Source organism: Aotus nancymaae, unplaced genomic scaffold (genome assembly GCF_030222135.1).
Source record: "Aotus nancymaae isolate 86718 unplaced genomic scaffold, 86718_ANA_hifiasm-v0.15.2.pri h1tg000020l, whole genome shotgun sequence".
NCBI classification, from domain to species: Eukaryota; Metazoa; Chordata; class Mammalia; order Primates; family Aotidae; genus Aotus; species Aotus nancymaae.
In genome coordinates, this window is record NW_026988432.1 from 62,283,233 (window position 1) to 62,296,531 (window position 13,299).

Sequence of the window (13,299 nt, forward strand, 5' to 3'; positions counted from 1 at the left end):
AGTCAGGGATTGTTGTAAGCTGGGCAGAGACATGCCCAGAATTCTGCCTTCTCCACCACATTCCTCACAATTAGGACTCTGTTGCTCTGCACATGCTAGTGAGCGTGGAGCTGGGCTGGAATCTGGCACTGCTCTTCCCAGGGCATCCTTTTGTGTGGGACAGTAAGATGCCAGGGACTATGAGCCCAGCCACAGGAGAGCAGAGGAGACACTCTCAGTCTTGCTTTTAAAAGGTGGCGCTTCAAATGAATGGCTCCAATTTCTCGGTGGGATTTGGCCCACCTGTTCCTTGGCCCAAGGCTAGGAAGGAGGGCTTAAACCGAGATTAACTTGACTGCAGTAAGTGCCCCAGGAATACCGTGTGACTAATTTAACTCCAGCTGTAGCTCTAATCTTGCCCTCAGAGTGACACAGGGTTTTCCTTCATTTAAAAAACAATTTCTCTAAGGCCTGACTAGTGAAAACAGTATCTTTATCAAAAGGAATTACAGTTAAGCGGTACATTCCTTAAATAATACCGCTTTAAATATGAAGCATTTGTACAGCATTGTTGTAAAGCAACGGGGCTTAACTGATCCTTATTAATAACCAATATTGAAGCCAGGCAAGGTGGCTCCTGCATGTAATCCCAGGGCTTTGGGAGGCCAAGGTGGGAGAATTCCTTGAGGCCAGGAGTTCAAGACCAGCATGGGCAACATGGTGAGACCCCATATCTACAAAACAAAAAACATTAGCCAGGTGTGGTGGCACATGCCTACAGTCCTAGCTACTCAGGAGGTTGAGGTGGGAGGATCTCTTGAGTCCAGGAGTTCAAGGCTGCAGTGAGCTATGATCATGCTACTATACTCCAGCCTGGGTAACAGAGCAAGACCCTGTCCCAAAATAAAATAATAAAATTAAATTAAAATAACCAATATTATAAGGCTTGTTTATATTGAAATCTGATCCAACTTGTCCCCTCTGTGCATTTTTATACAATGTTGTGACCAACCAAATACACTTTCTAAATGAACCAAAGTTGGGCCTGCTCATAGTGCAGCTTTGGATGAGCAAATCTACAGCAGAGCCCTGCTCTGCCATGAGTGTGCCTGGATCCCACGAAACCACAGGGGAACTGGCAAATGGATCTTTGAGGTGCAGGATGTCCTATGCTGGGTGCCTCTCCCAGAGCACACGTGGCTGGGATGCAAGCTTCAGATGCTTGCACATTCATGCTTTCCTAAATTAAATCTGCGATGTGGAATGGGAGGCTTCAGCCCCTCTGCTTGAATTAGCCCCTGCTGATGGTGCTGGGACTCAGGGGGCACTGGAATAAGGCTGCAGAGGGGAGTTACAAAACTAACTTGGCAAGTGGTGGGCTGTCCTCATCTCCTCAAAATCATGCCTGGCTTCTCCCTCTAATTTGGGTTTTCAAGTTTACATAGCAGATGCAATGCCTAAGAGAAAAAGGGCGCTGTCCCAGGCATCAGAGAATGGTCAGTGGGCACCTTCTGCCTGTTTTTCAGCAGCAGGCACACCCCAGCCCTGGCCCCCAGCAGCTCCACTCACCTCATCCACAGTCCATTGTGCCACTTGGCTGGCCCGGATGTCAGCCACGCCTGGAAGCAGTTTGCAGTGTTGCTCCCTGCCAAGGGGAAGGTCCCGGAAAGGGTGGGCTGACACCGTGGACATGAACACTGACTGGTGAAGCGCCTGCTGCGCCTGCTCCGCCGAGTATTCTGCAAGAGAGGTGGGGTAGGATGAGGCTCAGGCTCCCAGCGAGCAAACACAAGTCAGGGGAGGGAAAGTACAGACACCACCAGAACCCGGGTCTTCTGATTGTACAGCATCACCCCCAAGCATACCCTATGCCACCAGTATGTTTTTGAGCAGTGGTCATAGAAGACAGATGTTACCCGTGTCCAGAAGACTGTGGCTGTGTGCCAGCCACATTCAAATAATCTCTATGAGATGCTGTTTGATGGCCAAGGAAGGGCTGGTTTGTCACTGCCATTGGCTTATCTCTCCTTAAATCAGGAGTCAGAGAAATCAAAGAACCATGCAGAATTTGACTACTAAGCAGATTGGCACATCGAACCATCTGGGATGTGTATGTACACAAAGAATAATTTCTTCCTGGAAGCAGCCTCACATGTCTCTAAAGACAGAATAAGCCTCCATCCACATCTGGCTTCATAAATCCCCTGGGTGATACTGAACATGCCATGTAGCAAGGGTCCCCATGAGAAGCTGGGCGATACCAGCTGCTGCTGCTGCAGATCCCCAGATATGCGCCATGACCTCAGTTGCGGTGACATCCTGTGGCAGCCAGGGATGTTGGAAAGCAGCTGAAGCTGAGACATGACCTCCCTAACACAGGCACTCTTAGATGGGGTGCTCTTTTCTGAGCAGCTCTGAATGTACCATGGTTCTAAGGTACAGAGGACAATGGCTGTTTGCACAAGATTAGCTGCTGCAACCAAGTGAGACCTCGGTGGGATCTCGGTGCACTTCAGCTTCACACTTATCAACAGTTTTCTGTGCTGGTTTTCTATCTTCAAAAGTGACTTTACTCTTATGTTACACTCCAACATTTAAGGGAAAGGCATGGATCTCAATTCCCTAATTATTTAGCTCAAATTTACAAATGGATGAGGAGCAAAAATATTATAGAGATTTCAGAGGAAACTGATGCCATTATAATGATGTCTTTTAAGATACTTTCAACAAACATTAGCAAAATAAATCTGCTGATATTAGAAGAGACTTTGAAAAGATCATGAAAGGAAATGTTTCAAGCCCTCCAGAAGTCTACCTTTTGTAATGCAAAGAGAAGTTTAAATAAGCTGTCACATAATTTAAGGTCTATTATGATGGTTTGTGTTTTACTAACAAAATCTGAAAAACCATTATGCAAATATTCCCACCTCAAATTAATTACAGATTTTAGTAGGTGAGGCTGACCTGCATGGTCACAGTCACATACTCGTTAGTAATCAGAAAGGTTCTAAACTATGAGCAAGCTTGTCCATCATTGGGCTTCTCTGTGTAATACCACACTCGTGGATCCGAACAGTCATCCTCATATTTACCAGCGTTTGCTGTCTACACAGATAAAGAGACAGCAAAATTGCCAGCTTCTCCCCAATTTTTATGCTCCGGGTGCAAGCAGCAGCAAATTCATCTCTAACTGCGGATCGTCCAACACTGACCTTTTTAGTATGTAAATAGGTTATCTCTTCTGTGTAGTTCAGCCAACAGTATGTAAGCCTGCAGGTTCTGAAAGGAGACTTCAAATTTTCCTTGAAAAAGCAGTATGTTGGCAAATGTGAATGTTCTTTAATGAAGTTGTCAGCCTGGACAAGGGGCATGTGCAAAACAAGCCCTTGAAACCCATAGTAGGAACATCATAGGGTCAGTCTGCAGTTGCAGTGACATAGAAATGATCAAGAGCTTTCCTGGGAAGCCAGGAGTTAAAGCCCTGCACTCTTATGGATTAAGATCTGGGCCCAAACTGGGCTTTATTCTGGAAAAGAATAATCACATCACTTCATCAGTTGTTTTTGCTGAAATAGTGTGGACTTAAACCCAACATATATGTATTTCAAACTCATGCTCTGGGTAAATTAATCATGCATAATATCCAAAATATATAGGACTCCGAAAAGACACGATTAATGAATCGTATATATTAGAAGAACAAAGATGTCAAATAATAGTGATTAGATTTCTGTGATTCACAAATAAAGGCTGAAGTCATTAAAAATGTGAAAGACAAAAAACACAAGAAAGCCGGAAATCTGTGTGCTCCCAACAAGAAAATTGTCCACACCATAATTCTGGAAGTAAATTATCTGCTTTGGATGCTGGGACAGACCCTTGGAAAGACACCTAATATGTGGCTGAGTAGTCCTGGGGCTCCTCTGCCCACTGCTTGCCACTCTCAGGGATGGCTCTGGGCTCTGGAAGATGACAGATGGGGACTTCAGTTAGTCCAAGTAGCAAGATGGCCTTTAGATCACAACGGAAGAGATGGAGTTCTAGCTTTATGCTGTTCATTTGAACTCAGGCTGGCTTTATATTATCTGTGGCTTTTGAATACAGTTACCTGTGTCCCTATTAAATCAAACTATTTGAAGGGAAGCCTGAATAAAACTGAATTTGAAAGCCCACGAATGGTGTGGGGAAGAGGCTCTATATGCCAAAGGGAGTCCCCCACGGGCAGTGGGCAAAGACCTGCAGGCACTTGCTGGCTGTAGATCCCCTACCTGGGGTTCAGAGTTTTCACTGGGCATAAGGGCTTGTGTCTGTTTATCTACAACCTCAAGTTTTGGGAAATGCTTGCCAGAATCCGTTATATGCTGAATACAGATGATGTTTTATGATTATTAATTTTACTGTATCCATTGTACATCATGAGACAGAAAGTTTGAAAGCTGAGCTTTTGAAAACTCAAAAACACATGAGTTGGTCTAGGGAGGGAGTCCCTGGATAGGGAATCTGGAATAATCAGTCTGTCCTCTCTAAGACGTGCCTGGAGGAGACAGCGTCTGCCATGTGGGGCTGGTGGGAGGGAAAAGGAGAAGGTGCAGAGGTTCTTAGCAAGGTCCCCAGCATGCTGTGAACACTCAGTGGCTGGTACTACTTTAACTGCAATCTGCAAACCTCTTGAGGTCAGGATTGATAAAGGGAAGAGGCCTAATCCTAAATTAACACAATGCAAGACTAATTTGCATTTGGAGAGTGGTTGGTGGTGGTTGTGTTGCCTTCTTTGTACCCTTTACCTGGTCTAATGTCTTCTACAGTTGATGATTTTGGGGTGGGATAGTCAGGTCTAGCTGAAAACATGCTTGCATGTACTTGCCTCAGAAGCATTGTGGCCTAGTGATTTCCCCACATCACAGATGAATGACCTGGGATAAGGTACTTGATTTCTACGTATCAAAGTTTTCTAGCACCAAAATAGGGTACTAGGAGGGGGACAAAAAATAGAAAAGAATTAAGAACAGAACTTATACTTCATTGAGTCGTTGTGATTTGGATAACTCCCAGTATATAACGTGTTCAATATGTGTCAGATATTATGTTACTGTTATAAGTTACAAAGGTATTTTAAGTTGTAATGATAGTGAAGGTGGGGACATACACCACTTCCAAAGCCAATGTGGCTGGATGTGCCTGAAACTTACAAAATCCGAAGTCCAGACTGAGATTCAGGATCTTGAGGGCCGTGTTCAGATTTCACACCTGAGTTGTCCTGGAATGACTGTGCAGTGGTCAGTGAAATCACTAAGTCCTAGTGGAAGGAAGTGAGATCTGCCACTGCAGCGTGGACATCTGCTTCCCAGGCAGCCTGCTGCCGACGTGTGGCAACCGTGTCAGATGCTAAAATGCTCTCGGCCTGCCAGCTTGGAAATTATGTGACTCTTGACAGGCTTTTAAAATTTAGGGTGATTTGCATTATTTTAAATTCTGTGCATAAAATTAGACTTTTGAAAACATCCACTCAAAATTTGCATAAATTTTTGTAACATGCAAATACACTGATTTTAACTTTTTACAAAGCCCAGCATGGTTTATGTTATATCAGATACTCACTAAAATGTTTTTAATAAATTAAAGAACATAAGCTGATGATGAAGGCATATATTGTTCCCAGAAACCATTCTCATAAATCAGACGAATCAGATTCTTCTACCCTGGGGCACTTTGAATAAACTGAACCTTCCAGATTTGATAAGGATGTTTGCCACAATGACAGGGCAGAAGGGTCACTTGTGTACTTCATCCACCAGAGCTGGCATCACAGCCCTGTTTCCACCTAACACAGCTGAGGGACATGGGATGCTTCCCAGTTGCATGACCTCACCGCAGTCATGACTCCTGCCCAGCTCCCCTAAAAGTCAGTCAAGGAAATTCAGCCAGCAAAAGCAGCCCTCCTACTGGAGGTTTTAACATTTTAATTAATCAAAATCAAAATGTCCTTTGCACCAGAAAATGAAATGTATATGCAATACCACCTTTGCCTCTAACACCAATGTGACAATAAATAGAGATATCCTTACATGTAGGATGCCTTCTCCTTCCAGAAAACAGAATACACAAAACTTGTAACTTCAGTGGTTTGTCATTTGGGGGTTTGGTTGAAAGAGCTGTTTTGCTACCATTTTTCCTGCAGTGGGTGTTTCTTTTGGATTTTATGGCTTTTAAAAAATATATGATGAGGCCGGGTGTGGTGACTCATGCCTGTAATCCTAACACTTTGGGAGGCCAAGGCGGGAGGATCACAAGGTCAAGAGATTGAGACCAGCCTGGCCAACATGGTGAAACCTTGTCTCTACTAAAAATACAAAAATTAGCTGGGCATAGTGGTGGGACCAGCTAACCAGGAGGCTGAGGCAGGAGAATCACCTGTAACTGGGAAGCAGAGGTTGCAGTGAGCTGAGATTGCGCCACTGTACTCTAGCCTGGCAACAGAGTGAGACTCCATTTGAGGAAAAAAAAAAAAAATATATATATATATATATATGAATGACAAAGTGTTTAATGATTTCATTCAAGATGCTCAGAGATGAGCTGCACCTTCAAGTTTCCAAGGCCAACATGTTCAGCTCTGTGTCCAGTTATAGGGTCCCAAGAGGCCCTGGACCACAGCAATGGAAGACTTGGCCATGGTTCTTGAGTCTAGCAACACTCAGAGAGGAGTAACCCAACCCGTCTCCAAAGATAAGTCATTACCCTTCCTGCAGAGGCAATAAACAACACGCTGGAATCCAGGTGACTCCCTGATGAGATGCAAGCCCACTTTAAAAGTCAGAACTCCATAGCCAGGAAAAGGCCAATCTTTTCCAGAGGGCCTGAGACAGCCAGACCACCCAGTAGTGGACAGCGTGTGACCAAGGGCTGCCTTTCCAGGGAAATGACCAAACAGACTTGTGACACGAGGCACAGCAGCGTCAGCTTCCCATTCCACAGTTAAAAAGGAAAGTATTCGACCAGGTGCAGTGGCTCATACCTGTAATCCCAGCACTTTGGGAGGCAAAGGCAGGAGGACTGCTTGGGGTCAGGAGTTCAAGACCAGCCTTGACAACACAGTGAGACCCCGTTTCTACAAAAAAAAAAAAAAAAAAAAAAATAGCTGGGCATGGTGGCATGCACCTGTAGTCCCGGCTACTTGGGAGGCTGAGGCAGGAGGATCACTTGAGCTCAGGAGGTCGAAGCTGCAGTGAGTTATGATTGCACCACTGCATCCCAGTTTGGGTGACAGAGAGAGACCCTGTTTCTATCTTTTTTTGAAAAAGGAGAGGAAGGTAAGTTTTTAAAGACTAAAGGATTTTAATTTGTCTGAAAATAACTTAAAGGTGAGTCCCTGATTTCTTCTCTGCCCTCTCACTCATCCTTCCCACTTCTGCTCTACCCTGACAAATGAGAAGGAAAATCCTTTATGGAAATGTTCTTTAAAAATATGACTGTTTCTTCACAAAAGCCTCACAAAACAAAACTGAAGCAAGTGAGTCATAAATGGTACACCACAGTCTGCATGACTGGGCCTTGAGTTATTTTTAATCCCACTAAAAACGGAGACCCATTTCACAAGTAACCTTCTCTTCAATGAAAGGGGTAACAGTTCTACTGTGTTCTCCGTTGCAAAAAGGAGGAAAATTTTTAAAAATGCAATCAGTCCCCAAATCCAATTATGTGATTATTCTCACCCACTGTGTAATCTGTGGCAGTCACTGACCGAGTCCCATCAATTGGTCTGGCACTGACTGGGAAGTTACTCTGTCCAGGTCCTGTGCTCTCATAGTGAATTCCACCAGAGATGCAAGGAAATGTTCAGAAATGGCTCTTCACCTGGGAACGTTGTTTTCTTCCCATGATCACCTGTTTTCATGCCCTGTATACTGAACATGCTTGGAGCTGTCATTTCTCAGCTGCATCTTCTTCTCTGGATTTTGATGCTTCTGAGTCTACTCAGTCCCTCTTCTTTTCCATTTCTTTATCTCCAAAACAAAAGTAAAAAGCAGAACAAGAGTGGCCTCGCCGTGATGGGCAGGACAACTGTCTATTTCCGTATGGGAACAGGAGCTCCTCGGGAACGCTCGTCTCTCTGACAGCAGGCACTCAGCACATGCTGTTTCTTGGATGCCAAATCATATTGCTCCTCAGACACGTGCTTGGCCTGTCTGCTGCACTGTCTTCTCTATTTCTCATGCCCTTATTGTTTAGAATTCATACACGGATATCTGCAGAGTGTTTTCTACTTTTAGCTGTCGGTCTTCCCTCATCACCAGCTGTCTCTTAATTGATTTTATATAAATATGGGAGATGATGCACACAAGAGTCAGAGATTTTCCACTGCCCAGTGGGCTATCAAGAGGGTTAGAAGTTGAATGAAGAGCGTTGGATGTCCTAGCTCTGCATACTGTACAGTAACTAACCACTAGCCACACGACAGAGCCCCTGAAACGTAAAGCCTGCAAATTGAGATGTGCTGTAGTATGTCCTGGATTTTGATCGCTTAGCAGCAAAGAACAGAGTGTAAAATATCTCCTTAATAATTTTTTGAATCTTGATTTACATGTTGAAATGATATTTTGGATCTATTGGGTGAAATAGAATATGTCATTAAAACTAATTTTACTTATCTCTTCTGATTATGTTAAATATGGCCAGAAGAAACTTTTAAACTCCCTATGTGGCCGGCATTCTGTTTCTACTGGGACAGTGTGTGTCCAGAAGAGTGCTGAGCCCATGGCCTCTCTCCAGACCCACCCTGGGAGCAGGAAGAGGCTGGGTGGCTGGATCCAATTAACATGACTCTTGTGGAGTAATGATAATAAGGCTTGAGTAGCCTGGATTTCACCCTGCCCCAGAAACCCAGTAACAGAAAGCATGAAGATGGGAGGTCATGGACAGTCTAGAGGAGTGGAAGGGACTGTCTGGGGGATGACCTGGGTGCTTGTGTTGGCTCCCTGATTCGTTGGCCCTGAGACTCTGAGCCACGTGTTTGTCTGGCTTATAACTGATGCTCAAGTACCTACTGAGTGGATGAGTGAACGACTGAATGACGCATGAATGAGTGGATGATTGAATGACTGAATGAACACGTGCATGCCAGAAGGCAGGGACATTTTTCATTTACTACAAAAGCAAAGAATGACATTCAAAACTAGGTTAAGAACTGTTCAGATTTAGAGCCACTTTCTCTAAACGTGTGGCTGCCCAACCCCAAATCACTCAATGCTACAGGAGTGTGTGGCAACCCAGCTGCTCTTTCCTTACCAGGACTTGGGTCCTGGCAGGGCAGACTGAGGGAGCCAAGCTTAGGAGTCTCTGGACTCCAGAGGGCATCTCTCAGGCATTCTTCTCCACCCTCCAGGGGCAGCCAGCTCCTTGGGGTTCCAGCTGTCAGGCTGTACAACAGCTCTCAATGGGTAACCTTCCCACCTCAGTCCCGCTCCCTCATCCAGGGAGAAGTGGTCCCTCTGCACTCAGGCCAGCCTCTGCCCTGCTGCCTCCTCCTCACAGTGGCATCTCTGAAGACTGAGAGGACCCCTCCCAGATGGGCACGTGCCCTGTGGTGCCAGGCTCCTCCCTGAAAGCTGCAGCTACTCCTCCAGGAGGGCCTCCATCTCCTCATGATTTCCTCAGCAGGTACCCAAGCTAGGCCCAAGAGTTTTCCATTCTCCCATGCACGTCTTTTTCCTTGGCTCCATCCAGGAACTGAGCCTGCTCCCTCCCTCCCCCAGGGGCTGCCACAGCCTCCCCTGTCCTCTGTGCTTCTCCCACTCAGGCTGACTGGCCCAGAGCGTCCGGCTCCCTGCACCTTGCTGCCCCCACACAGGCTCTTGCAAGGGGCTGATTGCCAAACACAGTAGAATCTTGAGGGAATAAGTCACTTAATATGCAGGGAAGTGGCAGATAAGACACTTTCTAGAGCAAGAGGCAGTCACGACTCTATGAAGGGGCTCAGCCTCCAGGTTTCATTCCTGAGGGCAGGGTTTGAGTCCCTGCCATTGATGCTATTCCAGCAAGCACTATTTTAAGGGGCCCCCAGCCCCAGGAAGTCTATCATTAGGGTTCTCTAGACCCAGAGGCTCAGTGTTCTGGGTGCACAGGCCCTGGCCAGAGCACTTGAGCTGGACGCAGACTCCTTGCCACCCTCAGGCCTCATCATCCTCGGTGGCCTCCCTCAGACGGGGAGGAGGTAAGTCCTGCCTCCCCAGGGCCGCCCCTGAGTACCCTGCCACTGGCTGCCCTTTATGGAAATTGTCCATTTGTTTTTTCAGCCTCCATGAACAGAGTAAGAAGTCAAGGGCAGTCATTTCCAATTCATCCCCAGAGTCCCAGGGCAGAGTGCAAACCTGATACACGGGGCAGCGTAGCACGGGAGCTTAACACATAATGGGACTGTGGCGCCTTCTGACAAATTGTACTACGGGGACAGATAAGGCAGCGGCAAATGCCGACTTATTCTGCGCCTGTGAAAACAATGAATTTTTATCCCGTGGTGTCTTACTTGCCAAATATACTCATTGCTGAAAGGCTGGAAATTGTTCGTGACATGAAATCTTCCTCACTCCTCAATCTGATACTCGAGGAGCAGATATCCCTGGTGTCATCTTCACAAAGGTGCAGAAAAATCCGTAGTAACTTTTGATAGGTTGGTCATCCAATACAAGATTTCCATGCAGCTTATTTTTTGATGGCCAGAGAGCAACCTTTTAGTTTAATATCTACTTCACACAGCTTGAGACATCATTATTTACCTTGTTTTGATTGATACCACAACCCAATCACCCAGCATGTATTTTCAGACCTTTTGCAAGACCAGTTTCCTTTACTGGCAGAGGAGAGATCATCACTGAATGGACATCAGCATCAACCTGACCAGGCGCCTGCAGTGGCTCCGCTTTTGAAGTTTCTTCTTTGTAGGCGTCCTCCCCCCTGGTGACTTCCTACCCTGCTCTCCACATGCAGATACTGAGCAGCAAGCCCTGCTGGACTGGACATTCACAAAACTGAAAGGCCCTACCGCTTTATACACCTGTGAACAGGACACAAAAGAAGATATTACAGTGCCCGAGGACATGGTTTAATTGTGCTTCAACTCCGACAGTAGCACTGGTTGAGAGGAGCTGATGGATGTGGAAGTAAGCCCTGAGTTCACGGCAGTTGTATGGGTGTCCAGGCCTACGGCGGGGTGCTGTGCAACTGGTGAAAAACCTGAGCAGGTCTGCATGCCGCTCTCCCAGCTCCCACAGCGGAAGGGGCGGGTGAACGAATGTAAATTATCAACCTTAAAATCGTAGCACGACCTACCTCTGGGAGGGCAGACACCATATTCTATTTGTCTTGGTAACCTCCACTCCCCGGCACAGCACCTGGTACACGGAGGTGCTCAATAGCTGTTTGCTGACAACCAACAGGGTAGGAATAACTCTTGGGAAGGGGCAAAAGAGCAGATCGTTCTTAGATGAAGGAAAGCCTGGAGCTCCCCCTACTCTGTCCATGCTATGAATGAATGACTCATGGACTGTGACTCCCTTCTCTCTGGGCCGCCCCATTTCCAACCCCTGTACACACCATTTGAGCAGAGGGTCTGCAGGGGTCAACTTGATCAGAGAGAGCCCTGACTGAAAAGAATCCTGAGGTCCAGTGTGTCTCCAAGGTTCCCGGGCTCATGTTGACGCACAGCCAGCCCAGGGCACAGCACCGTACCTGTTAACCAGGAGCGCACAATCAGAATGACAAGGATGGGATCAAATGGAATGATCCCTCCCAGGGGCCAGGGAACAAGCCTGTGCTGGGGCCACTCTTAATCGTCTGTTTAATTCACTCCACGTGACTTCATGAAAGATGGTGCTATTAGCCCTCTCTGACAAATAACATGGCAGTCTCAGAGACACCAGTGTAACTTGACAGAAGCTATTCAGCAGCCCAGAGTGGAGTTGGGGTGCTGACCCTAGAGCCTGCCACACCAGGGATGTTCTTTTCCTCCAATCCTTCAAGAGTGGGTTATTTCTCACACAGCCTGTACATTCCTGTTTAGAGGGTGACAGGCAGAAGTCACACTTTGAGGGCAGGGTGTGGCCTGATCATCCTAAAAAGACAGGGTTGTCCTTCTTTAGCAAGGCAAGCCTCTGTGTTGCAATACTCAGCATCTGAATCTCAAGACAGGTCCCTGGAGGTATTGTCAGATTCACCTCAAAATAAACATTGCTTCCAGAGATCCTACGTGGGACCCTTGGAGACCTGGTCAAAGGAGCACCTTAGGCTATAGGAATGATAACCACTTCGGCCCTGCCCGGCAGGAAGTAAAGGTATACGCCCCCCCTCCAGGAGCCACACCCACCTCTGTGGGAAAACGGGGCTGCTGCTCACCCTGCTCGCCCCTGGCACAGAAAGTGCCTTGTCCCTGGTACATAGCTCAGCACAGATGCTGGTTCCCAGGTACCGCTGAGGGCTCCCCTTATGGAGGAGCTAACGTGCTGACAGAGTTAGAGAAGTCAGCCTGTGTTGTGGGGTGCTCTCAGGGCCAATGGCTTGTCTTGGGAGCCACCTGTTGTCACAGGCTTATGTGTTCCCTGCACCCTGCAGACAGCTCTTCCTGCTTCTCAGCAGAAACTCTCCTAGGCCTAAAGCCACGTGTCGTCCCTCCCACTCTGGGAGAGTGAGAGGCCAGGCTGTCCCCCAGGAACTGAAACCAAGCACCCCTGTCTCAGGTGTACATCACATTGTCTACTTGTGATTCTTTTGTTGAAAATATATAAATAAATTGGTTTGTACACTTTTTGTTTTTGAGATGCAGTTTTGCTCTTGTCGCCTAGGCTGGATTGCAATGTCACAGTCTCAGCTCACTGCAAACCTCTGCCTCCCAGTTTCAAGTGATTCTCCTGCCTCAGCTGCCTGAGTAGGTGGGATTATAGGCATGCACCACCAGGCCCTGATAATTTTTGTATTTTTAGTAGATACAGGGTTTCGTCATGTTGGCCAAGCTGGTCTCGAACTCCTGACCTCAGGTGATCTGCCCACCTTGGCCTCCCAAAGTACTGGGATTACAGGCGTGAGCCACCACATCTGGCCTGTACACTTGTTTTCACATTTCACTTTTGGGCAAACTCAATGAAGAAGTAGCGCGTGGGCTATTTTCTTCTTGTAGGAGTTGTGCATATTTCCAGCATTTTCCTGGCTTTGCAGAGAAGCCAGACGCAGCAGCGCACACAGGATGAGTTGGCCTGGGCTGATGTGTGTTCCCTCCCGCACACACCAAGACTAGTGAGGCGGAGGATGGCAATGGCTGGCCGTGCTGCTTGG

General features: G+C 46.9%; 1 protein-coding gene across 8 annotated transcripts in view; it reads right to left on the reverse strand.

Annotated features, from left to right (window-relative positions):
* Window positions 1–13,299, reverse strand: part of L3MBTL4 (L3MBTL histone methyl-lysine binding protein 4) — a 461,651-nt gene that overhangs the window by 13,042 nt on the left and 435,310 nt on the right. For all 8 annotated transcript variants that reach the window (XR_010343647.1, XM_064379410.1, XM_064379409.1 and 5 more), the window contains one exon: window positions 1,549–1,718. Coding sequence is in view for 7 of the 8 variants with exons in the window: in XM_064379410.1 (XP_064235480.1) it covers window positions 1,549–1,718 (170 nt within the window). In the remaining variant the exon portion in view is untranslated. The remainder of the gene's footprint in view (window positions 1–1,548; window positions 1,719–13,299) is intronic.